This window comes from Acomys russatus, chromosome 19 (genome assembly GCF_903995435.1).
Source record: "Acomys russatus chromosome 19, mAcoRus1.1, whole genome shotgun sequence".
NCBI classification, from domain to species: domain Eukaryota; kingdom Metazoa; phylum Chordata; class Mammalia; order Rodentia; family Muridae; genus Acomys; species Acomys russatus.
In genome coordinates, this window is record NC_067155.1 from 14,863,848 (window position 1) to 14,889,850 (window position 26,003).

Sequence of the window (26,003 nt, forward strand, 5' to 3'; positions counted from 1 at the left end):
TCGCGGGCAGCTGGCCTTTAATCTGATTTTACCAGTAGACTTACTGGGAAAGCTAGTTTATAGCCAGAAAGGAGTAGCTCTTACTATGAGATCGGGGGGGGGGGGGGGGGGGGGGGGTTGTCTTAAAATGACCGTCCCCCACAAACAACTTAACCTTAATTATAAGACTGTAACTATTTAGTCTTCAACCTCATCAGAAACCTGAGCAGGATAAATATTACCTGAGTAAACAGGAAGTGCAGAGCAAGCAGCTTCCAAAACTAAGAAACGACGGGCACTTCCGGCCACCTGCAAAGTCACCCAAGGCTTCTCTATAACGTTGGAGCATTATCTTGAGCTGTCTGGCTCCGAATATCTGACAGAGTTTTCTGTGAAGCAGGTACCATGAGGACTTGCTTACCTTGGCCTTGCAAACCTCAGCAGTTGGCTCCCCTGCATCCAGGTTGTCTGGTTTTCTTTTCTTTTTTTTCTTTTGGTTTTTCGAGACAGGGTTTCTCTGTGTAGCCTTGGCCATCCTGGACGCGCTTTGTAGACCAGGCAGGCCTCGAACTCACAGCGATTCGCCTGCCTCTGCCTCCCGAGTGCTGGGATTAAAGGCGTGCGCCACCACGCCCGGCTGGTTGTCCGGTTTTCTGTCTGCAGTACAAGCAAGCACATTTTATTACCCAGTGGCTGGCTTGCCACATGTGAAGCCATCTCCTAAAGGAGAAAATTTTTTTGATGTTCATCATCTTCTTTGAAGCCAAAAAGGGGGTGCTGCCAGGAGCTGGCATGTCTCATTGCCAAAAAAAAAAAAAAAAAAAAAAAAAAAAAAAAAAAAAAAAAAAAAACTAATAATAATTCTCAAATTAATAAAACATCTTCAAATATCATATTCTGTATATCTCTGAGGCTTTTGAAGACCTTACCGATCTATCTCTAGTATGGCTTAATTGCTTGTTTCTAGCTATATACTGATTTATTAACTTAGAAAATACCTGTGATTAGCTAAACTCATATCTAACAAAACCACAAGTTTGATTGACTATTAGTTTACATGTCTTAATTACCCGAAACAGTTTGTGATAGTAGTTTTCTGAAGGAGTAGAACAGCTGCACATAGCATTTTTAAGAATCATATAGGTACAATACATTAAAATGAGTAGGTACATAATATGTTGCACCCAAAATATAACCTTATCTTATACCCATATAAAAGCCATAGCCCCATCTTCTGGACTCTTTTCTGGATTGCATCCATAGTTGAGAGCAGCTTCAGGCACATGTTGGGAGAAGCTGAGTTTCAGCAGCTCACCCAGCAGCCTTCCTCTCAGCGTTCTTTTTTTTTTTTTTTTTTTTTTTTTAATTTATTCTTGTTACATCTCAATGTTTATCCCATCCCTTCCTAAGCCCTTTTGCCAATACGTTTTCATTTTATTATTTATTATATTTTACCAATGCGTTTTCAAAGTCCTTTTCCTGTTTCAGATGTCCACACCATGCCACAGGTACGAGAGCTCATCTTACTGCAGGAGTGGTCCCTGGATGAGGTTTATCTCTGATCTCACTGAGGCTGGTTTTGTTTGTTTCTTTGTTTGTTTGTTTTTCTTTTCTTTTCTTGGTCTGTTTGTTGAAACTGTGTCTCACTGTGCAACCCTCTACCCAGGAACTTGCTATGTACATGAGGCTGACAAAAACATCACAGATCCACCTGCCACTGCCTCCTGAATGCTAGGATCAAAGGCATGTGTCATCATGGCTGGTCCAGTGGGTTCGTTTTTATGTCATGGACACAGCTCACAGTTTTAAGAGCTCAACAATAGAGCTCTTACTCAGGACCCACCAGTGTTGGGCTAGGGGGCGTGAGCAGGTGTTTAACATTTGAAAGGTCTTGAGTTCAATGTCAACGTCATCTTGAAAACAAAACTCTTGGAACTGGAGAGCAGGTTCAGTGCTTACGAGCTCTTGCTGGGGATTCAGGTTGGGTTCCCAGTGACCAGACTGGACAGATCACCACCACCTGTTAGTCCAGTTCCAGGATCTTTCACCCTCTTTTGGCCTCTGAATGAGGCTGCATGAAAAGTAAATCTTAAAAAAGCAAACAAACAAAAATATAGGTCTTCTTTGATTTGTACCGCATTAGGCAGGTGGTAACTCAAAGCTTGACTTTTAAGAACAGAATAACCCTCTGTAGCTGTGGATGGGAGGCCAGTTATCTTTTCATGGAGATTACAAAGCTAAGAATTAAAATATAAAAAAAAAAAAAAAAGAAAGAAAAGAAAAGAAAAGAAAAAGCTAATTAAGTGGGCTCAACAATATATTGGTGATGAAAATGATTGAACTGGAAGACAGTATAGACTGAAAATGTATTACCAAAGGACAGGTGATGGCAAAGGCCTTTAACCCCAAATCTCGGAAGGCAACATCAGGTGGGTCTCCTAAGTTCAGGCCAGCCTGGTCTACAGGGGAGTTCCAGGCCAAAGAAACTCTCCAAGAATCCCAAACCAAAAACAACAAAGTATCCATTGTTGTCTTTCAGGGCATTTCAGAAAAGAACAAATCGCAAAGCAAACAGGGAGAGACAGCTCCCGAACAGCTATTTCCACTGATATAACTCTAGTTAAAACAGGTTGAATCCTATAAACATGGTTTGCATTCTGGGAAATGTACTAAAGCGCGGATCTTCCGTTAAAGGCATTCTGGGAAATGTAGTTCTGGGGGACTAGCGGTGGCGGAGGCCACTTCCTGGACATGGCAAGAACGTCCCATGGTCCTTCGTGCGCGCTCGTGCTCCCGGTGTCTCCCCTCGGGGACCGAGTCTACGGCCCGGGGAGAAGCGGGGCGGCGGGGGCGGCGGCCGGGTCCTCTCTGATGGGCTCTGCCTGAGGCGGCGCTGCCCGGGATTCCTGGACCATCTCAGCTGCTTGTGGAGCCCCCGGGAGAGTCTAGCTTCCCAGGGAGCCTGGAGAGGAGCTGTGGGGACGGAGGCCGGTGCCCTGACGCCTTAAGTGGTGTGCAACTTGGTTTTTAAGTGTGATTTTTTGGGGAAAAAATTGCTTTATTATTAGAGATGGGTGCGTGCCACGGCTTGTGTAAGGAGGTTAGAAGACAACTTGTGGAAGTCCAGTCTCTCCTTCCACAGCGTGGTGTCCAGAGACTGGAACTCACGCTGTCAGGGTCGGTGGCAGTCTCCTTCATCCGCTAACCCCTCTCACAGGGCCAAACTCCCCTTTATTGGTTATTATTTGCATGCACATGGGAAAAGAAACTTTGTGGAGGAGGCTCTTGCAAATGAGCAACGTTTATTAGTATTTAAAGCTTTCAGAGCAAGAGGGTGGACTTTCACACCTATGTACAGAAACAAATATATATATAGTAGCTGTCACAATTAACAGACCCTTCTGAGAGCAGTGGTCAGCCATGACACAGCATTCTTAAGAGAGCTTGGAGCTTCTTAAAATTTGTTTTTTCTGAGAAGCCCATCACCACAGGCAGCTTTGTGAAGGTGAGGGCGCCCCGCACTCCTGAAAGCTTCTAGAAATAGAGATTGTGGGCTTTCCTAACCCTCTGCTGTGAGTGAGCTGAGGCAAAAAGGCTGACACTCCCGGTTAACAGGAAGTGGGTAGAAAAGCCAGGTCTGGGCGCACAGACTTGGAATGCCAGCGCTTGGGGCTGATGGGAAGGCTGAGGCAGCCATGTGGACTGACTGTCCTAGCGATGCTCTCATGACGCCCTTCCTCCCCCAGCTTGCTTCCCAGAGCCCTGCCTGTGTCAAAGAGAAGAAGAGAGCAATGACCAAGTCACAGGTAAGTCGGTGGCTTCCCCCACTCCCCCCAGTGCTAGGGACTGAAAACAGGACCCTGCATGCTGGGCAAGCACTGTGCAGCTGAGCCACACTGGACTGCGTGACAGTGTGAGGGGGTGTTGCTGAGAAGACAGGTTTGGTAGGAGGAGGGGTGAGAGAGGTTAGTGGGGGACATGTGCTCAAAATACATTGTTCCATAGTGTAAAAAAGATTAAATCATGACATCACTCATGAAATGGGTTTCAGAACATTTTTGCTTTGGGGATGAAGGTGCACCAGAGCTGTACTGCCCAGGAGGAGCCAGGCATTGCCAGCTGTTTCCACTACAAAGTCAACATGTTGCTACTTACATGGATTGTCCCTCTCTATCTCTGAACTCTGGGACTTCCCACTTAACAACTATGGACCTAGTGACCCAGTTACGGAATAGATAACAAATTCCTTGCAACAGTGTTTTCCTCCCCCTCCCCACCATAGCCCCTTTGTAGCCATAGAAGTGGGTAAATATGTATGCTGGCTGGTGGTGTTGTGTCAGCTTGACACAAGATAGACTCATCAGGGCCTGGAGAGATGGCTCAGTGTTTAAGAAAACTGCCTGCTCTTCCAAAGGATCCTGGTCCAATTCCCAGCACCTACGTGGCAGCTCACAACTGTCTGTAACTCCCAAGATCCGGACCCTCTCACGCCAATGCACATAAATGGAAATAAAATAAAATAATTTTTTAAAAAGCTAGAGTCGTTAGAGATTAAGGACTGTCAGTTGAGACAGTGTTTCCATAAGGTCTAACTGTAAGGCATTTTCTTAATTAGTGATCAGCGTGGGAGGGCCCAGCCCACTGTGGGTGATGTCATCCCTGGGCTGATGGTCCTGGGTTCTATAAGTAAGCAGGCTGAGCAAGCCATGGAAAGTAAGCCAGTAAGCAGCATCCGTCCATGGCCTCTGCATCAGCTCCTGCCTCTGTGTTCAATCCCTTTTGAGCACCTGTCCTGACTTCCTTCCTAATGAACAGGAATATGGAAGTGAAAGCCAAGGTAAGCCTTTTCTCCCCACCTTGCCTTTTGGTCATGGTGTTTTGTTGCAGTAATAGAAACCCCAACTAAGACAATAGGCGCTGTGTAAACAGTTGCTCAGGTCCTGGTGACATTGGGTATGAAACTGAGGTGGCACATCTTTGCTGTCACAGGAGGCGGTAACGTTCAGGGACGTGGCCGTGGTCTTCAGCGAGGAGGAGCTGGGGCTGCTGGATGCTGCCCAGAGGAAGCTGTACCGTGACGTGATGCTGGAGACCTTCAGGAACCTTCTGTCAGTGGGTGAGGATGGCGCCCTGTGTCCCTTGGCAATGTCAGAAGTTCACATGCGATGTCTTGGTTACCCTCTTTCCTTTTTGTTAGTTGTTGATGTGTATTTGAGCATTTTGTCTGCATGTTTGCTTGTATACCAGAAGAGGGCATCAGAGCTCCTGGAATTAGAGTAAACGAATGGTTGTTAGCCAGCACGCGTGTGCTGCAAACCCAACCATGTCACAACGTATCCATGTCAGCATGCCATCCAACCACAAAAGACCATAACCTACTATGTCTCCACCCTGAAGTCCAGTGTTCAAAGAACCCAACAAGCAGGTCACAGAATCCAACACATGGTGGCGCAGACTCTACCGTTCTATATGGGAGGAAGGGGAGCACAGCGAGGAAACACTGGACCAAAACAAGAACAAAACCAGGAAAGAGAACTCCAAACTCTACATTTCTGCGTCTGATGTCAAAGCGCTCTTCAGATCTCGAGCTCCTTTCAGCTTTGTTGACTGCAGCACACTTCTCTCCCCTGGGCTGGCTCTACTCCCTGTTAGCAGCTTTCCTTGCCAGGTACCCCAGGGCTCTGGCATCCATCTGTAACCTCTTGGGGTCTCTCCAAGGCAATCCTGGTTTCACTTTCACAGCTTCCTAACAACGGCCTCTCTGGGCCTGTGTGCAGGGACACCCCTGCCACACCTTGACCTCAGAGGCTTTCCTTAGCTTCGGGAAGGTTCCACAAGAAAGTCCTTGTGTCCTTGACCCAGTCAGGTAAGTGCACACACAAGACACCCAGTGCTGCTACTGTTCTCCTGTGAGGCGCTTTCACCCCACCCCCACCCCACATAACGGAAGAGTCTCATCCAGGTGCTCGCTGGCCAAGACCGTTGGCCTCCTATAACACCTGGTTAAATCAAGATGTTTTCAGTTTTTGTTTCGTGGCAAGGCCTTGCTAGGTAGCCCAGGCTTGCCCAGAAATGTGTGATTCTCCTGCCTTACCTTCCCAAGCACTAGGGTGACAGGGCTTGTCCACTGTGCCTGACTGGAACCTTACAATCCAGCTCTGATGATCTCCCAAATTTTTTTTTACCTGCTTCTGTGTGTCTCAGCTGTTGTAGCTTATGTCTCTCTGGCCAGAATGTTCTTTCCTGGTAGAGTGTCATGCTGTCTTTGTCTGTCTGACTGTCTGTGTGTGTGTGTGTGTGTGTGTGTTTAAAATATTTTATTTTTTAATTTATGTGCATTGGTGTGAGGGTGTCAGATCTTGGAGTTAGAGACAGTTGTGAGCTGCCATGTGGGTGTTGGGAATTGAACCCGGGTCCTTTGGAAGAGCAGGCAATGCCCTTAACCACAGAGCCATCTCTCCAGGCCATGTGTGTGTGTCGTTTTCTCTCTCTCTCTCTCTCTGTGTGTGTGTGTGTGTCTTTCTTTCTGTCTCTTTTTCTCTCTCTCTCTGTCTCTCTGTCTCTCTCTCTCTCTCTATGTGTCTCTGTCTGTCTGTCTGTCTGTCTGTCTGTCTGTCTGTCTCTCTCTCTCTCTCTCTCTCTTTCCCTCTCCCTCTCTCTCTTCATTTGTCTTCTCAGGACTCCTCATAGACCATACTCTGACAGACAGTTTTACCTGTGCCTCACTTTCCTCCTGCTCACTTTCCACATTCTGTGCTTGCCTCCACTGCTGTCTGAGCTGTTACCACGGATTTGGTTTGGGTTGCGGTCACATACACCAATATCCCAAGTGCTTGCACACTGTGAACACCGTCTCCATGAAGCCCTTGGCCCTTGTGCAGCTGCGGGAATGTCCATCGCCCCCAAATTTTCCCTGTTCTTACACAAAAGCATCCCGCTCCCAACCTGCAACGCTTTTCCTCCACCTCTGTCTCCCACTGACATGAACCTTTCCTGATGTGTCATACAAGCCACCAGGCTGTGTCCCAGGATCACTGGGTCTTCCACTTCATTGGTTTCCAGTTTCAGAATCAGAATTCTATGCACTTTCATTGTTTCCCGTGTTATAATTTGTTCCCATGTCATTTTCTTTGGGGTGAATCTTGTCAGATAGCATTGCAGCCTTTGCTATTCCTTCAGGGCATCTGCTGCTGTAGGTTGGCAGCTGAGATCTACCTTGGACTTTGAGCCCTTCCCCTGCTCCGTTGTGAGCCTGGTGAGCTTAGGTTGGAGAGCAGGTGCCTGAAGGAAACCCACTCGCTGCTGCCCTTGCATGCTGATGTCTTCTCAGGGAAGCCCTTCCCTAGTCAGCAGGCATGTTAAAGGTCTGGCCATCTAAAAGCCTTAGCTTTCTTCTCATATTTTCCAAGCAAGTTTGTGTGCTGAAGCTATTCCAGTCTCCTCCTACATGTGTGTGATCTCAAACACAGTGACTTCCTCAAGCTGGACATTGGCATCCGGGCCCTGTATGCCTCGCCTTTTCCCCTCAGCCTCCAAAACTCCCTGCGCCTTCCCGTTTACACTCTGGCTTCAAATCAGGCGAATCAGATCAGTCTTCACGTCACCCGCAGACAGGGTACGACCAGACAGGTCTGGTTTTCTCTGCTCCCTCCAGTCTCGGGGAGGAGTCACACCCATGTGTACTTCACCTCACACCGTCCCTCAAGTGAAAATGCCCAGATGCTGAGAGGTGCTTCCTTCCCGTTATCTGCCTGCACAGCTGCACACAGGGGCAGCAAGGCAGTGACTCAGCAGAGGCCAAAGGTGACCCTGAGCCTCATCTCTTAGGCTCACTCCAGGTTTCCCACCATGGTCAAACGTGACTTGACGTTAGCTGTGTGCTCTCGCTGTAGATCTCCGTTCCTCTGAGCTCTTGGACGTTCATCTTTGCTGCTGGTCTCTAGCTAACGTCTCCAGAGAGAAATGAGACGTGGACCTTCAATGATCCCATCCTTGCTGATCCCACCTTCTATTCTCTATTCTTTCAGGGGGCCAAAGTCCAAACAAGATGGAGTCTCTTCATGCAACGTTCATAAGGTGCCTTTCACCGGGGCGGCTTCCATGCTGGCAAATGGCAATCCATGTTGTCAACAAACTGGCCAGAACTCCAGAAGCTGAAATAAACACTCAAGGAAAGGGTCCTCACTTCCTGGAGCAGTGCCACGCCTCCTGCCACCCGGGAGCAGAAGAGACTCCCCAGGCCTCTGAGGGTGATGGCTGTCCTGAGAGTCTCACATGCGACCTTTCCTGCGTTACTGAAAATCAGGGATTTCTCACTAGTAGAGGTCAGGGTTCTAGGAGTAAAACGCATCTTGGCAAGAGATGGAACCATCAGAAACAGTGTCCGCAGCCTCCAGTGAAAAGCAGTGCAGTGCTGTTGGCTTCTGGAGCTGACATTCCAAGTTTCACTCCCCACCATAATAACAATATCCTGCATAGGAGAGACAAAGCCCACAGCTGCGGCGACTGTGGTGAAGTCATCTATCCTGTGTCACCCCTCACTCAGCATCATGTTTACACAGAACGGAAGGCCTCCCAGTGCAGCCAGGGCCGGGAAGCCTTCATTGGCAGCTCCAGTCAGGAACGCCATCAGCAGGTCTTTTTAGAAAAAGAGTCCCCTGTACGTAGTACACACGAGGACAGCAGCCATAGCTCCAGTGTCCCCATTCAACAAAGTGCTCATCCAGGGAAAAAGCGCTACTGGTGCCACATGTGTGGCAAGGGTTTCAATCAAAGCTCGAACCTTCAGACCCACCAGAGAGTGCACACGGGGGAGAAGCCCTACAGGTGTGACAGCTGTGGGAAAGGCTTCAGCCGCAAGTGGGATCTCAAAATCCACCGCCGAGTGCACACCGGAGAGAAGCCTTACAAGTGTAAGCTGTGTGGGAAGGGCTTCACGAAGTGGGAGCACCGCCAGATCCACGAGAGGACCCACACGGGGGAGAAGCCATATAAGTGCGGCGACTGCGGCAAAGGCTTCAGCTGTAGCTCGAACCTGCACGCCCACCAGAGATTCCACACGGGAGAGAAACCTTACGAGTGCGACGCGTGCGGGAAGCGCTTCAGCTTGAGCTGGCACCTTCACAGCCACCAGCGGGTCCACACGGGAGAGAAGCCGTATCGATGTGGAGAGTGCGGGAAGGGATTCAGTTCCCTCACAACCTTCCGTAGACACCAGGGGGTCCACACAGGACAGAGGCCGTTTCGCTGTAATGTGTGCGGGAAGGGCTTCAGCGGGAGCTCAGACTTTCAAGCCCACCAGAGAGTTCACACCGGGGAAAAGCCGTACAGGTGTGACGCCTGTGGGAAGCACTTCCGGAGCACATCGAATCTTCACACCCATCAGAGAGTCCACACTGGGGAGAAGCCATATATATGTGACGTGTGTGGGAAGCGCTTCAGGAGTACCTCAAACCTTCACTCCCACCATAAAATCCACACGGAAGAGAAACCCCATGCGTGTGAGGAGTGCGGGAAGGGCTTCAGTCATGCCTCAGCCCTGCAAGCTCATCAGAGCGTCCACACCGGGGAGAAGCCCTACAGGTGCGACACGTGTGGGAAAGCCTTCACACAGAGGTCCAATCTCCAAGTGCATCAGATAATTCACACCGGGGAGAAGCCGTTCAAGTGTGAGGAGTGCGGGAAAGAGTTCAGGTGGAGCGCGGGCCTTAGTGCTCACAGGAGGGTCCACACGGGAGAGAAACCGTACACGTGTCAGCGGTGCGGGAAGGGCTACAGTAACGTCTCATACTTCCAGAAGCACCAGAGGGTCCACATTGGGGAGAGGCCCTAAATCTGCAGCATCCGCTGTCAGGGCTTCTTGTAAGCATCTGCTTGTAAGTCCGAGATCACATCTTGTCAACCACCAGAGAGAGAGTCCACACTACAAGGCACCTCTAGATTCGTCCTGCTGTCGGGTGGGCTTTATGCTGCTGATGATCAAAGCTCTCCCACAACCCAGAAGCTTCTGGAGACTTCACAGGGGACTGTATTTAAGGGTTTTTTACCCCCTCAACACATTTCCTACTGGGCTGATAGGGAAAGATAGTATTTTAGAAATGATCTTCTTAATATAGGAAAGGTTTCAGATTTAATTATAAAAAAGAATTTTTAATTGTCAGGAAGAGACCCAACAGCAATTGCAGTGCCTTGTACTAATGCTGAGATTATATCATTGTGGGTAATGGAGATTGGCAAAGACCTTGTAGCAGTTATTTGGGAGAAATTAACAACAAATATAACCGAACTCCATTACCTTCAGGGAGTATCTCAAAAAGTACCCAAAGAAATGAAATTTGTCAAATGGATGTGTTTCATTTCACAGAGTCTTGAAAATTAAAATATGCCTACCATACCATAGACAACTATTCAGGCTTTCAGTGGGTAACTGCTTTAAGTTCTAATGAACTGATTCTGTAATTACATGTTTCTTGGAAATTATGGGAATGCCTGTGCAGATTAAGACTGACAATATTCCTGCCTATGTCTCTAATGAAGCAATTTTTTGATTGTCATAATATAAAGCATATTACAGGTGTACCACACAATCCTGCAGGAAAAGCAGTTATAGAGTGGTCTAATTGTACTTTAAAAGAGGTGCTTAACGGAAAGGTATAAAAAAAGACTCTAGAGATAGATTATAGAATGCTTTTATTAACTTTAAATTTTTTAAATGCTAATGAGCAAAAAAAAATATAGCTGCTGAGAGACATTTGATTATAGAAAAAAAAAAAAAACCTGTAGAATTAAAGCAGCCTGTTCATATTAAGGATGCTTAAGGATGTCCAAACTTCAGAATGGAAGACAGGAAATATGTTACACTGAGGGAGAGGTTTTGTATTGGTATCAACAGGAAGGGGGAAAAAAAAACCCTATGGATTCCATCCAAATTTATAAAACTCAGATTTGTCTGGGAGAGACCCCGTGAACATCTTGGCTGCTGACATGAAGAATGAAATCAACAGGTCACACCTATTGCTGATCTCTCTGCAAGCAAACAGTTTTGAGACTGGCTAAGACATGAAAATGTCTCCGGCCAGAGCCACAGCTATGCACAGCCAATAGATCGTGTTGGCTGCTAAGCCCTCAGGACTCATCATGCCTTCTTTTCACAAGACATGGATGAAAGTTTCTTCAAATTTGATTATTGAGATTTGGGTAGGTTTAGCCCCCAATAGACTCATGTGATTGACCCATAGATAATGGTGTTATTAGATGGTGTGGCCTTGTTGGAGGTAGTGTGTCACTGGGAGGCATGGGCTTTGAGCTCTCCCATGCTCAGATTCTGCCCCGTGTGGAAGAGAGCCTTGTCTTGGCTGCCTGCACATGACAGTCTCTTTCGGCTGCCTGTGGATCCAGATGTAGAACCCTCAGCCCCTCCAGCACCATGTCTGCCTGTGCACTGCCATGCCTCCTTCCTGTCATGATGCTAATGGACTGAACTTCTGAAACTGTAAGCCAGCCCCAATTAAATGTTTCCTTTATAAGACTAGCCTCGGTCACTGTGTCTCTTCACATCAATAAAACCCAAACTAAGACAGTTATACAGTCCAAACTAACTCACAAAGAAAGTGAGATGCTCTTCACCTGCTCATGCAAAGAGCAAAGAATCATATGTAGCAGCTCTGTGCACATTCCATGTTCCATATATGTGTTAGCGCAAAGCATTATATTACCTGTGAAGGTTTATATGTTTATGTAACAAAAGAACTGGACACCAGTGCAATTAGAGCAGACCTGACAGGATTCGTCGTGGAGGATGCTGAGAAGGAGGCTCAGCCATATTTATTCCAGCAACCTACTTGATCCAACCTCAGACTGTCTTAATAGCTGTTTTATCAAAACTTGCTTCCAGGACAGCTTCAGCGATAGCTGCTGATTCCAGATGACCCCAATTGGTCCGGCCTCTCAGACTGTTCCAGTCAGGATTTCATTTAAGCCTGCACTTTCACAGCACACAGAGACTACAGCAAATGTTACAACTAGCTTTCTTAAGACTGGCCAATATCCCACTTTTCCTGCCCCCACCCCTACAGTGGAAAACAATGCCCCCCAGACAACAGGAATAGATTCTTATATATTGATACAAAATTAAGGTTATATTTTGGTTACAACATACTATATACCACTCACGTGTACTTATGTAATTCTTAAAACATGCAGTTTAAGTTCTAGTCTTTTTTAAAGCTGCTATCGCAAACTCTTCAGGATAATTAAGAAACGAAAACTAATAGGCATCAAATTTATGGTTTTGTTAGGTACTAGTTTAGTTAATCACAGGTGTTTTCTATGTTAGTCAGTCAGTATATGGCTAGAAGCAAGCAATTCAGATACGCAGATATACCACAGAAACCCAGAGATCTACAGAATATGGCATTTAAAGATGTTTTTATTAATTTGAGACTATCTTGACAATGAGACCTGTCAGCTACTGGCAGCAGCACCATCTTTCAACATCAAAGAAGGTGATGAGCATCAAAAAAATTTCTCCTCTAGGAGATGGCTACATATGTGGTAAGCCAGCCACTGTGCAAGAAAATGCTCCTGCTCATCTGCAGACATATCTCTGCCTAAAATGACTGAAAGGTGCAGGAAAGTTGACTGCCGAGCTTTGCAAGGACAAGGTAGGTAAGTCCTTCATATTACCCGCTTCGCAGAAAAGTCTGTCAGGTATTCTGAGTCAGAAGGCTAAAGACGATGCTTCATTGTTATAAAGATGTCTTGGGTGACTGTGCAGGCATCCAGCAGGCTCTGTCATGTGTATAGTTTTGGAAGCTACTTGCTCTGCACTTCCTCTTTATCCAGATGATATTTAGCCTTCTCGGGTCTCTGACGGTTGAAGACTAAGTAGCTATAATCTTACAATTAAGCTCAAATTGTTTGGGATTTATAAAGATGGTTTAGATCTAAAAAGATAGGTTTTAATCGATAATGCAAGTTATTATGCAACGTGATTTAGATACAGAAATTTGGATGCATAGATAGTACAATAGCATAGATAGATAGCATAGATAGTAGAATATTTTCTCCAAGGTTGCAAATACTAATAGACTGGACATTATGAGTGTACCTGATAGTATATAGTTTATTGATGATAGAGAAAAGTATTTTATTTAGACAAAAAGGGGGACATGTTGCAGGATTTTTGACCCCATTAAAAAAACCCCAAGACTATGAACCGTAAACCCCTGTTTCTTGTTTATTGTCAACAGGGGTTTATGGTGTGGTTCAGGTGGCCCTAGCACATACCTTTAATCCAAGATCTTACTGTACACAGGATTTAATAAAGTTAATACTAGGTCAAGAGGGTAGAGCAATAAACCAGCTAACGGGGATTAAAGAGTAGTAGAGGATTTGAGTTGAAGGGTGTTTAAGACAGCACGGATAAGAAGGGACTTTTTGAACTTTGAGCTAGCAAGCTCTTTGGCATTTAGGTTTTGTTTTTTTGGCTTTTCCTCCTGGGCTGTCAGCTGAGCTAGTGAGCTTTTGGGCTTTTTCCTCTGAGATGTGAGCTGAGTAGAAAGGTCATCTGAGTGCTTTCTCTGCCTCTCTGAGCTAGCAGGTTTTCACCCCAGCATCTGGCTCCTGAACCTTTATTGGAAAATTGAACAGTTGGGATTTTCATTATTTATAACAACACACAAAAATTAAGAAAGCATCATGCTTTGTAGCCAAGGCTGGCCATAAACCTATGATCTTCTGGGGTTATGTATTTTCTTATGGCATTGAAGGAAGAAGTGGTGATTGGAGCGCTTACAAATATATGTCACTTTTTTTTTTTCCAGTGTGAATTCCACAGTGAGCTTGAAGATGTGAGTTTGGACTGAAGCCCTTTCCACACTCCTGACCCTTAAAGAGTTTCTCCCTGTTATGAATACCCATATGGACTTAAAGATTTGAGGGGGGAGAGCCGGGCATAGTGGCGCATGCCTTTAATCCCAGCACTCGGGAGGCAAAGGCAGGCGGATCGCTGTGAGTTCGAGGCTAGCCTGGTCTACAAAGTGAGTCCAGGATGGCCAAGGCTACACAGAGAAACCCTGTCTCAAAAAACAAAAACAAAAAAAAAATTGAGGGGGGGACTGAAAGGCCTTTCCACACTCCTCACACTTGTGAGGTCTCTCTCCTGTGTGGACTCCCTGATGGTAACAAAGGTTCATGCTAATGTATCTCCCACTGCTGGATGTCTGTAAGGTTTCTTTCCAGTGTGGCCTGATGATACATAAACTGAGAATGGTATATAAAGTTCTTTCCACACACATAACACTTGTATAGCTTCTCCCCGGTGTGGATTCTTGAATGGGAGTGGAGGCCAGAGTGAAGCCTTTCCCACATACATCATCACATTGGTGTGGCTTTCCTCCAGTATGAACTCATCAATACACCCGATAACCAATGGGCTCATATCACGCTCTTCACACTTGTAGCCCTGAATAGACTCCCTGAGAAGCATGGAAATTTGACCTCCAGCCAAAGTCCCTCCGCCACTTCTGACATTTATGTTTTTTCTCCACTGTGGATTACTTGGTGTAGTTTAAGATTTGAACTATAACTGATGTCCTTCCCACACACATCACATGTTTATGGCTTCTTAGTGTAGTTAAAATAAAATATGGCTAACATTTATTATAAATCCTATCATTATTACAGTGGTATTATCTAACTCACTATCACAATCAATAAAGACACAGATCCCTGATAAATTTTAGAATAGCCTTATTTCACCTGAGGCATGACAGATATTACCTCCTGTGCTTTCCTTGCCTCCCAAGCCCCTATACTATGGCATATATTCTAATAATTTCTTTCTGGGATATCCATGTAGGCTCAATTTTCTTAACAACAATATTTTATTACGAATTTATTAAACAAGCCTACCTTCCTTACAACCTGACTAACCCAAACAATAGGAAAAGGAGATTAAAGAACACAATAATGAAACCTTAAGGATGTTACTTCTGAGGATCGATTCTCCTGGCATAGTCCGCAGGACCTCATCAAACCCGCAACCCCACCAAAGTTGCTGCTGGAACCTGGAGCAACCAGAACCTGAAGCCTCAGCTGGAGTCCAAAGCCTTGAAGCCGTCCCTGGAACAGTTCTCTCTAGGAGCATCTCTTGAAGTGTTGATGAACAGCCAAAACAATCCCAAGTCCTCTCCCTCTCCAAGTCTCTTGTTTGGGGCATGTGTATACACACACACACACACACACACACACACACACACACACACACACACACACACACACACACTGTTTTCAGCTGGCAACATCCAAGCTCCCCCATGAAGTGCTTTGACTTCTAAGGGGACAAACATTCTGCTCTCTCACTCTTCTGTTCCCCATTCCATGCTTGGGATCAACACAAAAACACGTTTATCCTTCATACATACCCCCCATCCATAATTCCATAAATACTCGCTCGTTCTGGATTGCTTTCCTCCATCCATGCTGATCTGACCGTGCGATCCTCTCTATGCTGACCCATCCATGGCTGCTCTGCTTCCTTCCCCTCACTCCCATACCTGTCTGCTTCTCTTTCCCAAGGTTCCTTTTGTTCCCAAAGCCCAGGAGCCTTCACCATACCTACCTTCCTCTGTCCCTGCCCAGGTATTGGCTTTTTACTGACCAATCAGGAACAATTTCTTAGGCAAGGTTTATGCAACAGGGGCAGGGATAGGTGAGAATGTGCTCGTCTGGGCAGCAACTAGATCTTGGAAGCCAGTAGTCAGGATCAGTACACAAGTCACCGACCAACCCCCAACAGTGTCTCTGATGTGGACTGTCCAGTGGGCTTGAAACCTTGAAGACTGACTGCAGCACTTCCCAGATGTCTCACATGGGAATGGCTTCTCTCCAGCATGGCCACTTGGAGGTACTTGAAGGACGGGGGCCCTGACTGCAGCTTCTCCCATATTCTTTACATGTATTGGGCTTCTCTCCTGTGTGAAGATCTGTATTTTGGATAAATACACGCCTAAAATTTGAATGGTTTCTCTCTGGTGTGGACTCCTGGGCGGCATAGAGTGAAACCTCTGCCATACACATCACGTTTGTAGGGTTTCTTCCCAGTGTGGACTCTCTGATGTATGAGAAAATCTGTTGTCTGGCAAAAGCTCTTTCCACCTTCCTCATATCTATAGGTTTCTTTAAAACCCCTGTGGACCCTCTGATTGACTCAGCCAAAGCCCTTGCCACACTTACATTTGTATGGCTCTTCATCCGTGTGCACCCTCTGATGACACTGGAAAATTGAGCTCGGACTAAAGCGTTTGCCACACTCCTCACATTTATAAGGTTTCTCTCCTGTGTGAGTTCTGTTGTCACAATCAATGGTGTTGGCTCTGTTTCTTAACAATTAGACTTTATAGCCAGGCGGTGGTGGCCCACGCCTTTAATCCCAGCACTCGGGAGGCAGAGGCAGGCGGATCGCTGTGAGTTCGAGGCCAGTCTGGTCTACAAAGAGAGCCCAGGACAGCCAAGACAGAGAGACCCTGTCTCAAAAAACACAACAAAACAAAACAAAACAAAACAAAAAAATTAGACTTTATTACACAACCCAACTATCCTATACAAGAGGGAAAAAAGGTTAAAGGGAAACAAGAATAAACCTTCCAGTATCTGTTTCACAAGACGGGTCCCTAGATGTCTCTGGCCTATACACTGGTTGTCTCCCCATCCACATGCGTTCCTGTAGCCTTTTCCTCTCCTCTCTGCCTGCAGGATAGGGCGATTTGGCAAGTCTCACTCCCGGATCCCTCCTCCCATCAATGTTTGATTAGAAACACAATAGCCTGGCCTGAGTCTTCCCTGAATTCTGGACCCAGGGTGGTTCCTGCCAGCTTTCAACAATGTCCATCTCAGTGGTGTATCCGTGGTGTTTCCAAACAGCATAGCTGGAGGCAAGACCCGCCCAAACTGCCTTCACCTGGGACAATGTCTGCAATCCTTCCACACAATGGGCTGACTAAAGCTCTTGTTGATGTGAGAGCCTTCCTGCTGTTGACTCTCCCACAATTGTCACATCTTGAGGACTTCCCCTCCACGTCTGAGGAGAATGAAAGAGGCTCTTTGCTGAAGTGATCACTGAATCGGGCCGCATTTCTCTAGTTCCTGTCCCGGGTGCGAATGCTGACTAAAGCAGCCCTCTACGGGGTAGACAGTGTGGTGAACGGAAAGCCCTGAGCTACACTATGTAGATACGGTTTCCCTCCTAAGGGCGATCCCTGATTACTACCATCATTAACGAGTCTGTCACATTCATTACATCTGTGGAGTTTCTGTTCTTTGTGAGTTTTAACTCTCTCCAAAATGATTTCCTCGATCTGCAAGCATACTCAGGTCCGACTAGCATATTTCTGCTCTGGTTCTGTTACTCTTGCAGGTACCTATTTTGGCAATAATTCTGAGTTCTTCAGATTAGAAAGCCTTCATGTTCAAGACAGCCGGAGCTGTCTTGTTTGTGGTACTTTATTATTGCTCCCATTTCTACAAGTATTTGAAAATGCTTCCTCAGAAGGTACCTGGCCATTTCCCATGAAACCTCTTTCCAGATTTCCCATCATGACCGCTCTTCCTGGGAAAGGTATTTTAGTGCAAATCTCTTGAGAATTGCCATCTCATCTCGATCCCTGCTGCCTGTAAGAGAGCAGTAGTAAAAACTGGGACAGGTAGTGGGAAAACTCCACACTAAGAACATGGGCTGCGCCAGACAGGACATAGGTCACCTTGTCGTTACAGCATTGCTTATTATTTTCTCATGTTTTCATTGAGGTGGAGGCAAAGAGTGGAATCAACAGCTTCGTGACTCCCACGTGTGCAGTGTGACCCATTTAGAGGCATATATCTAATGTATAATGTGAGTGCTACAAGGGCTGGAGAGATGGTGAAAGGGAAATTTTTTAATTAGCATTAAAGCAACCAGGACAGCAGAGCTCTCTAACTCATAAGTACAGGTCGGCAGGTATGCTAACACAAGGTCCCAGATGATAAGTCACAAAGAATGCGGAGCTAGGAGACAAAGGCCTGTTGAGTGTTCCAGGGACCGGCTGGCCGTAAAAGATAGGGAGGGTACACAAAGACAAATTCCTGAGAGAAACAGGTACCAGACATGGTCGAGTGAGTAATGAGCCAAGACCCCTCATCCAATCTTATGGTGTTTGCTTAATCCCCCCTCGAGGCCTGCACACAGTGTTCCAGGTTTGAGTTTAACCAGATGTGTCGTTAGCTCAGATAAACATCTACCCTCGGGTTCCGAGAAAAACAGGAACCAAGGACTGTTCCCATGTGATTAAGTCTGACCTTACCCCAGATCTGCCTACGCAATTTGCTGATGTTCAAATGTTTGAAACAACCAATCGTGTGTGGCCGCGCCAAAACTTCTCGCTCCCCTCGACATTTGACCATATAAACCCCAAGATCCTGGGCTTCTGGGTCGACCCCTCTGTCTCCTGCGTGAGATACGCATCGACCCGGAGCTCCGCCAATAAACTGCCTCATGTGTTTACAGCAAGACGGTCGTTTGTGTGTTTTTGGGTGCGCGCCATCCCGAGGCTTGAGTGAGGGTCTCCCTTCGGGGGGTGGGGCCTTACATTTTGGGGGCTCGTCCGGGATTTGCGCAACCACCCAAGACGCCCAACGACCCCTTGGAGGTAGGTCTGTGTGAGTTTTGTGTGTCTGAGTGCGGTGCTGCTGATTTTGTGTCTTGGTTTCAGTTTCTGGCAGCTGCCGCTGTGGGCCATAAGGACCCAGCGGCTGCGGAGGCAGACGTGCTAGAGCCGCAGGCTGCAACCCTGGGGGACGCCCTGAGGGTGAAGGGGAGTCAGGACAGCCTGACTGCCTATTTTCAGGACGAAGGAGACGGAGTGCTCCTTCTTGAGGGGAAGGTGCGGAAGCCTACCCCATCGGAACTTGCGTTCGGTTGGTTGTACAAGTCCAGACGTGGACGAGTGTGCTTGGATGTGATAGTGTCTTGCGTACTTATATTGTTTTTGTGCTTCTTGATTTTTGAAATGGGACAGACTGTGACGACCCCTTTATATTTGACTTTGGACCATTGGACGGACATTAGGGCAAGAAGACATAATCTATCCGTAAAAGTTAAGAAAGGACCCTGGCAGACCTTTTGCACCTCAGAATGGCCGACTTTCCATGCGGGGCTGGCCACCTGAGGGACTTTTGATTTACCTGCTATTAGAGCTGTCAGAGCAGTTATTTTTCAGGAAGGATCAGGGTTGCATCCAGACCAACAGCCTTACATCACTGTGTGGAAATATTTGGCCCATTACCCACCCCTGTGGGTCAAGCCCTTCATCTCACTTCGCCCACCAAGCTCCTGAGTCTTGGCGGTGCGAGAAGGCGCCATGGAAGAGAAATCAAAACCACGGCAGAGCGGAGGAAGTGAGCCCAGCGCACCACCAGAGCCTGTCCCTAAAATATATCCTGACATAGCAGAACCCTCTGAATGGCCCATGCCCCTGCTCCCACCATATCCCCGAATTCCCCAGCTGGTAGCCCCGACCTCAGCCCCGACCTCTGCCTCCGGGGCCACGGGTGATGGACCCTCAGCGGGCACTAGGAGGCGCTGTAGAGCAACCCCTGAGGGGCCTGATTCCACCGTGGCTCTGCCCCTTAGTGCTGTCCGGCTGGCCCCGACAGGCCAAAATGAGTTACAACTCCTACAGTATTGGCCTTTTTCTTCCTCCAATCTCTATAATTGGAAAACTAACCACCCACCTTTTTCAGAGAACCCTATGTGACTTACAGGTCTGATTGAGTCCCTGATGTTCTCCCACCAACCCACATGTGATGACTGTCAGCAGCTTCTGCAGGTTTTATTCACCACCGAGGAGAGAGAAAGAATTCTCCTCGAGGCTCGAAAGAATATCCGAGATGACGCTGAACACCCCATCCAGACCCTGGCAGAAATAGATGAAGGATTCCCCCTGACCCGTCCTCAGTGGGACTACAACACGGCAGAAGGTAGGGAACGGCTGTCCATTTACCGCTGGGCTCTGGTGGCAGGTCTCAGAGGGGCCGCGTGGAAGCCCACCAATTTGGCGAAGGTAAGAGAAGTCATGCAGGGAGCGACCGAGCCCCCCTCGGTGTTTCTAGAGAGGCTCATGGAGGCTTACCAGAGATATACCCCTTTTGACTCTATGTCAGAGGACAGCGAGCCTCCATAGTCATGGCTTTCATTGGACAGTCAGCACCTGATATTAGAAAAAAACTACAGCGCATTAGTGCATTGAGAGATTGCAAGATTATACCATCAGGGATGTGGTAAAGGAGGCTGAAAAAGTTTATCATAAAAAGGAGACAGAGGAAGTGAAAAACAGGAAAGAAAAAAGAAGGAGAGAGCTGAGGATGAGGAAAGAAGAAAGAAAGAGAGAGCTGAGGATAAAGAAAGAGAAAAGAAAGAGAGAGCTAAGGATAAGGAAAGATAAGAAAAAGGCAGGAAAAGAATCTGACAAGAATACTGGCCACAGTGGTAGGAGAAGGAAGGCGTCAGGGAATAGGCAGGCCTAGGCAGACAGGGAACCTGGGCGACAACAGAAGGCAGGGGCCAAGGAGACCCAGAGAAGATTTAACACTGCCATCTGATCTCAAAGATGCCTTCTTCTGTCTGAGATTACACCCTAACATCCAATCCCTGCTTGCCTTTGAGTGGCGAGACCCTGAAAACGGAAGAACTGGACAGCTTATGTGGATGAGATTGCCCCAGGGGTTTAAAAACTCCCCCACCCTATTTGATGAAGCCCTACATCGGGACCTTGCACCTTTCCTTGCTAATACTCCCCAGGTGACGCCTCTACAGCATGTAGATGTCCTCCTATTGGCTGCAGAGACCCATAAAAAATGTGAACTTGGGACTCAGAAAATCCTGGCTGAGTTAGGTGAGTTGGGGTACCGGGCTTCTGCCAAGAAGGCACAACTGTGCCGGACTGAAGTGACTTATCTGAGATACAACACCCTGAAAGATGAACAATGGTGGCTCACAGAAGCCAGGAAATGGACAGTGGCTCAGATCCCGACCCCAACCACCCCTCGCCAGGTAAGAGAATTCCTGGGGACCGTGGGATTCTGCAGGCTTTGGATTCCCAAGTTCACCACTCTGGCAACCCCATTATACCCTCTAACAAGAGAAAGGGGGGAGTTCACTTGGACTAAGAAACACCAATTGGCTTTTGAGACCCTCAAGAAGGCACTGCTACAAGCCCCTGCCCTAACACTGCCTGATCTGAACAAGCCTTTTACTCTGTACATTGACGAGCGGAAGGGGGTTGCCAAGGGGGTCCTCACCCAAACTCTAGGACCCTGGAAGTGCCCAGTGGCCTATCTGTCAAAAAACTGGATCCTGTGGCCAGTGGGTGGCCCTCTTGTTTGCGGCCAATAGCAGCAATGGCTGTATTGGTTAAAAAAAAAAAAAAAAAAATGCCGATAAGTTAACTATGGGCCAAAATGTGAAGGTGGTGGCCTCCCACACCCTCGAGAGTATTATCAGATGACCACCAGATCGATGAATGACCAAAGCCTGGATGACCCACTACCAGAGCTTGTTGGTGACAGAGCGGGTGATCTTTGCTCCGCCCACCATCCTTAACACCGCCGCCTTGCTACACGAAGCTGGCGAGACTCCAGTACATCAATATAAAGAGATACTATCTGAAGAAACCGGGACTCGGCCAGACCTCACTGACCGGCTGTCGCCTGGGGCAAAAACTTGGTTCACCAACGGAAACAGCTTCGTGGTAGAAGTTTTCATAGACACCTTCTCGGGGTGGGTCGAGGCATTCCCCACAAAAAAAGAAACGGCAAATGTAGTGGCCAAGAAGATACTTGAAGGAATCCTTCCCCAGTTCGGGATACCTAAGGTAATTGGGTCAGACAATGGGCCTGCCTTCGTCACCCAGGTAAGTCAGGGACTGGCCAGACAATTGGAAATAAATTGGAAATTACATTGTGCTTATAGACCCCAGAGCTCAGGACAGGTAAAAACAAACAAACAAATAAAACTATAAAGGAGACCTTAACAAAATTGACCTTAGAGACCGGTGGGGGTGATTGGACAGCCCTTCTCTCCCTTGCCTTGTTCCGGATACGGAACACACCTGGACCGTTGGGACTGACACCCTTTGAGATACTGTTTGGTGCACCACCACCTCTGTTTGAAATCCTAGAGAGCGTGGCGCGTCCTGATGACAGTTTTGTGCCTTCCACCCATCTTTTAGCCCATTTAAAGGCTCTCAAGATGATCAGGCGAGAGATTTGGGGACAGCTGAAAGACGCCTACACCGCTAGAGACCCTACAGTTCCTCATCAGTTCGAGATTGGAGATGCCGTCTTGGTATAGAGACACCAAGCTGGGAATCTCGAGCCTCGGTGAAAAGGACCCTACCTGGTACTGTTAACGGCTCCAACTGTCGTTAAGGTAGAGGAAATCCCCACCTGGGTCCATGTTTCACATGTAAAAAGGGCTCCTCCTGAGACTAGTTAAGATAAATGGATCCTGGAGAGGACTAATAATCCTTTTAAGCTGCATCTGCATCGCAGACGAGACCCTAAGTCAGGACAACAACCTCCATGCCCCGATGCAACAGACTTGGGAGGTGATCAATAAAGAGGGGAACAAAAAAAAAAAGGCTAGATAAAAGACGGAGGGACAGAAAAGCTCAACAAGGTTGGTTTGAGTCCTGGCTCACCCAGTCCCCCCTGGATGACTACCCTATTCTCTGCCTTAGCTGGGCCAGTGTTGGTGATTTGCTTGATTTTAATTTTTGGCCCATGTGTGGTAAATATATTACTTGCTCTTATTAGAGATAGAATTAGTGCTGTTCAGCTGATGGTACTAAGACAACAATACCAATCAATAAGAGACCTTGACAGGGCAGAATATAAATCTTTTACTCTAGAATAAAATAATACTCAAAAATTAGAACAGATATTCTAAGATTAGAATTATCAAGTAAAAGAAGAGGGGAATGAGAGAGAGAATTTTTAATTAGCATTAAAGCAACCAGAACAGCAGAGCTTTCTAACTCATAAGCCCAAATAGTTGAGATGCAGGTCAGCAGGTATGCTAGCCCAAGGCCCCAGATGATAAGTCACAAAGCTAGGAAACAAAGACCTATTGAGTGTTCCAGGGACCTGCTGGCCATAAAAGATAGGGAGGGTACACAGGGACAAATTCCTGAGAGAAACAGGTACCGGACATGATCGAATGAGTAATGAGCCAAGACCCCTCATCCAATCTTATGGTGTTTGCTTAATCCCCTTTGAGGCCCGCACACAATGTTCCACGTTTGAGTTTAACCAGATGTGTCATTAGCTCAGATAAACATCTACCCTCGGGTTCCGAGGAAAACAGGAACTGAGGACTGCTCCCGTGTGACTAAGCCCGACCTTACCCCAGATCTGCCTACGCAATTTGCTGATGTTCAAATGTTTGAAACAACCAATCGTGTGTGGCCGCGCCAAAACTTCCCGCTCCCTCCGACCTTTTACCGTATAAACCCCAAACCCCTGGGCTTCTGGGTCGACCCCTCTGTCTCCTGCGTGAGATACGTGTCGACCCGGAGCTCCGCCAATAAACTACCTCGTGCGTTTACAGCAAGATGGTCGTTTGTGTGTCTTTGGGTGCGTGCCATCCTGAGGCTTGAGTGAGGGTCTCCCTTCGGAGGTCTTTCATAAGTAGTCATTATTATGGGATCTTGGGGCCAAGAGGAAAAAGACACACACCGTACTACAGCAGGGTCTCTCAATCAAACCCAGGGTTCACCAACATGGGCAGTATTGCTGGGAAGCTTGCTCTAGCAGAGCTCCCATCTCTGCTGCCTGCGGCTATGCTCACTTGACATTTGAGGGGTTTTCTGGGGATTCAAACTCCAGTCCTGGTTCCCTTTAACTCTGGAGACACCTTTCTGGCCCTAGATATCAACTTAATATAGGTTTGTTTCTCTAGACAGAGTTTCTCCACGTAGCCTTGCCTGTCCTGGAACTCACTCTGTTGACCAGGCTGGCCTCAAACTCAGACTCCACCTGCCTCTGCCTCCTGAGTGCTGGGATTAAAGTCGTGTGCCACTGCCACCTGGCTTCTAGATACTATTATTTATTTGTTTGTTTGTTTGTTTGTTTACTTATTTGTTTACGCCTTCATGCACACCAGAAAAGGCATTCAGATTCCATTACAGATGGCCTGTGAGCTACCTTGTGGTTGCTGGAAATCGAACTCAGGACCTCTGGAAGAGCAGCCAGGGCTCTTAAACGCTGAACCATCTCTCCAGTCACTCTATATCAACTTTTATAAGAAGGATGCAGACAATATAAGTTCTAAACCAACTGAGAACAACTAAAAGAGATGACACTATGGCATGAAAGGTGAACAAGAGGAAGAAATGCGGGACTTGGTAAGTTAAAAACATAAGTACATGCTTATAGAAAGATATATACATTATAAAAAGAGGGGTTATTTTTCTGGTCAATTTAAGAAGTGATTTAATTGTGATTGAACTCAAATAATCCTGATATACATGAATATTAACAAGCTGACTGACCGCATTTTTTTTTTAATTCTAACTGTATTCTAATAATTATACAAGGCACAAAATGAGGTGCAGAGACTCTCACTTGTAATCCCAGTGCTTGGGAGGTGGAGGCAGAAATAGTGGCAGTAAGAAATAATCCTCGGCTGCACAGTAAGTTTGAGACCACCCTGAGCTGTATAAGACCCTGTCTTTAAGAAATAAATAAATAAATAAAAAGGAGGGGCTGGAGAGATACCTTAGCCATTAAGAGTGGAGACTCTGACCGCCAGAGTCTATTCCTGGAATCCCGATTGAGAGTCAGAGTCCAGAGTCGATGAAAACGCAAAGGAATTTATTACACTGATGCGTTAGGGTCCCCCATACTCCGGGGAGATGGAAAGATCCTGTTCTGTAATGGTGAAGGGCTTAAATACCCTTACAGAAGCAGAACTTAGTACAAAACATGATTGGTTACTTGACCTTTACAATGATTGGTTACTAGTTATTTTATCCCTGAGGGGACAAGAGCTCAGCTTGGGAGTTGTCAGATGCTTGGGACAGGTATGAGGATGTGGTTTTTCTCGGATAGAATACAACAGCCCTGAGGCCATCTTGGAAAGTACCGAGTGGCCAAGGTTGAAAAACAGCTTTTCTATCTATCTCTTCAAGAGCTTCCAGGAGAGTGGAGTTCCGCACCCACATGACCCACAACTGCCTGGAACCAGTGCTCCAGAGAATCTGATGCCTTCCACTGGCCTCCTCAGGCACCTGCTCGCACACATGCCCATTGTCTTCCACCCAACTCCGCTGCAAGTGTGCACATTCCACGCGCACACTCTCTGTCTCCCTCTCTCTCCTGCACATTAACACACACACACACATACACAAATCTTTTGTTTTGTTTTTCGAGACAGGGTTTGTCTGTGTAGCCTTGGCTGTTCTGAACTCACTTTGTAGACCAGGCTGGCCTTGAACTCGCAGCGATCCGCCTGTCTCTGCCTCCCAGAGTGCTGGGATCAAAGGCGTGCACCACCACGCCCCGGATCATTTTATTTTATTTTGGTTTTTCGAGACAGGGTTTCTCTATGTAGCCTTGGCTGTCCTGGACTCGCTTTGTAGACCAGGCTGGCCTCGAACTCACAGTGATCTGCCTGCCTCTGCCTCCCGAGTGCTGGGATTAAAGGCGTGCGCCACCACGCCCGGCTCTGGATCCTTTTAAAAACACATAAAATGTGATCATGTTTCTGGTGGCAAATTTGACCCCATGAGCTGAAGGGACATCCCAACAAGAAAGTGTCCTTGGTGCAGTACCTAGGGCTGTGACAAATGACTCCTCCTTGCTGTTTGGGGGTCGCAGAAGGAAAGGATGGGGAGAGACTGTTTCCTGAGGGATGTGAGGGAAAAGGACAAGCATTCTCCTAGAGCCAGGGCGGGCTCTGGTCACAGGGCTTCCAGGGAGGCGTAAGCGTG

The 26,003-nt window shown here is 47.1% G+C and overlaps 2 protein-coding genes across 4 annotated transcripts in view; one reads left to right on the forward strand and one right to left on the reverse strand.

The window, feature by feature from the left end:
* LOC127203715 (zinc finger protein 235-like) overlaps nt 1-10,627 on the forward strand; it is a 176,407-nt gene extending 165,780 nt beyond the window's left edge. Inside the window, exons 1-4 of one of the 2 annotated variants that reach the window (XM_051162564.1) lie at nt 2,770-2,990; nt 3,726-3,785; nt 4,969-5,095; nt 8,007-10,627. In XM_051162564.1, coding sequence (XP_051018521.1) covers nt 3,771-3,785; nt 4,969-5,095; nt 8,007-9,811 — 1,947 coding nt within the window. In that variant the 5' untranslated portion in view covers nt 2,770-2,990; nt 3,726-3,770 and the 3' untranslated portion in view covers nt 9,812-10,627. Of the gene's footprint in view, nt 1-2,769; nt 2,991-3,614; nt 3,786-4,968; nt 5,096-8,006 lie in introns of those variants that run through there. The other variant, XM_051162563.1, reaches the window with a different exon arrangement.
* LOC127203712 (zinc finger protein 235-like) overlaps nt 1-26,003 on the reverse strand; it is a 301,721-nt gene that overhangs the window by 244,117 nt on the left and 31,601 nt on the right. The window lies entirely within an intron of this gene.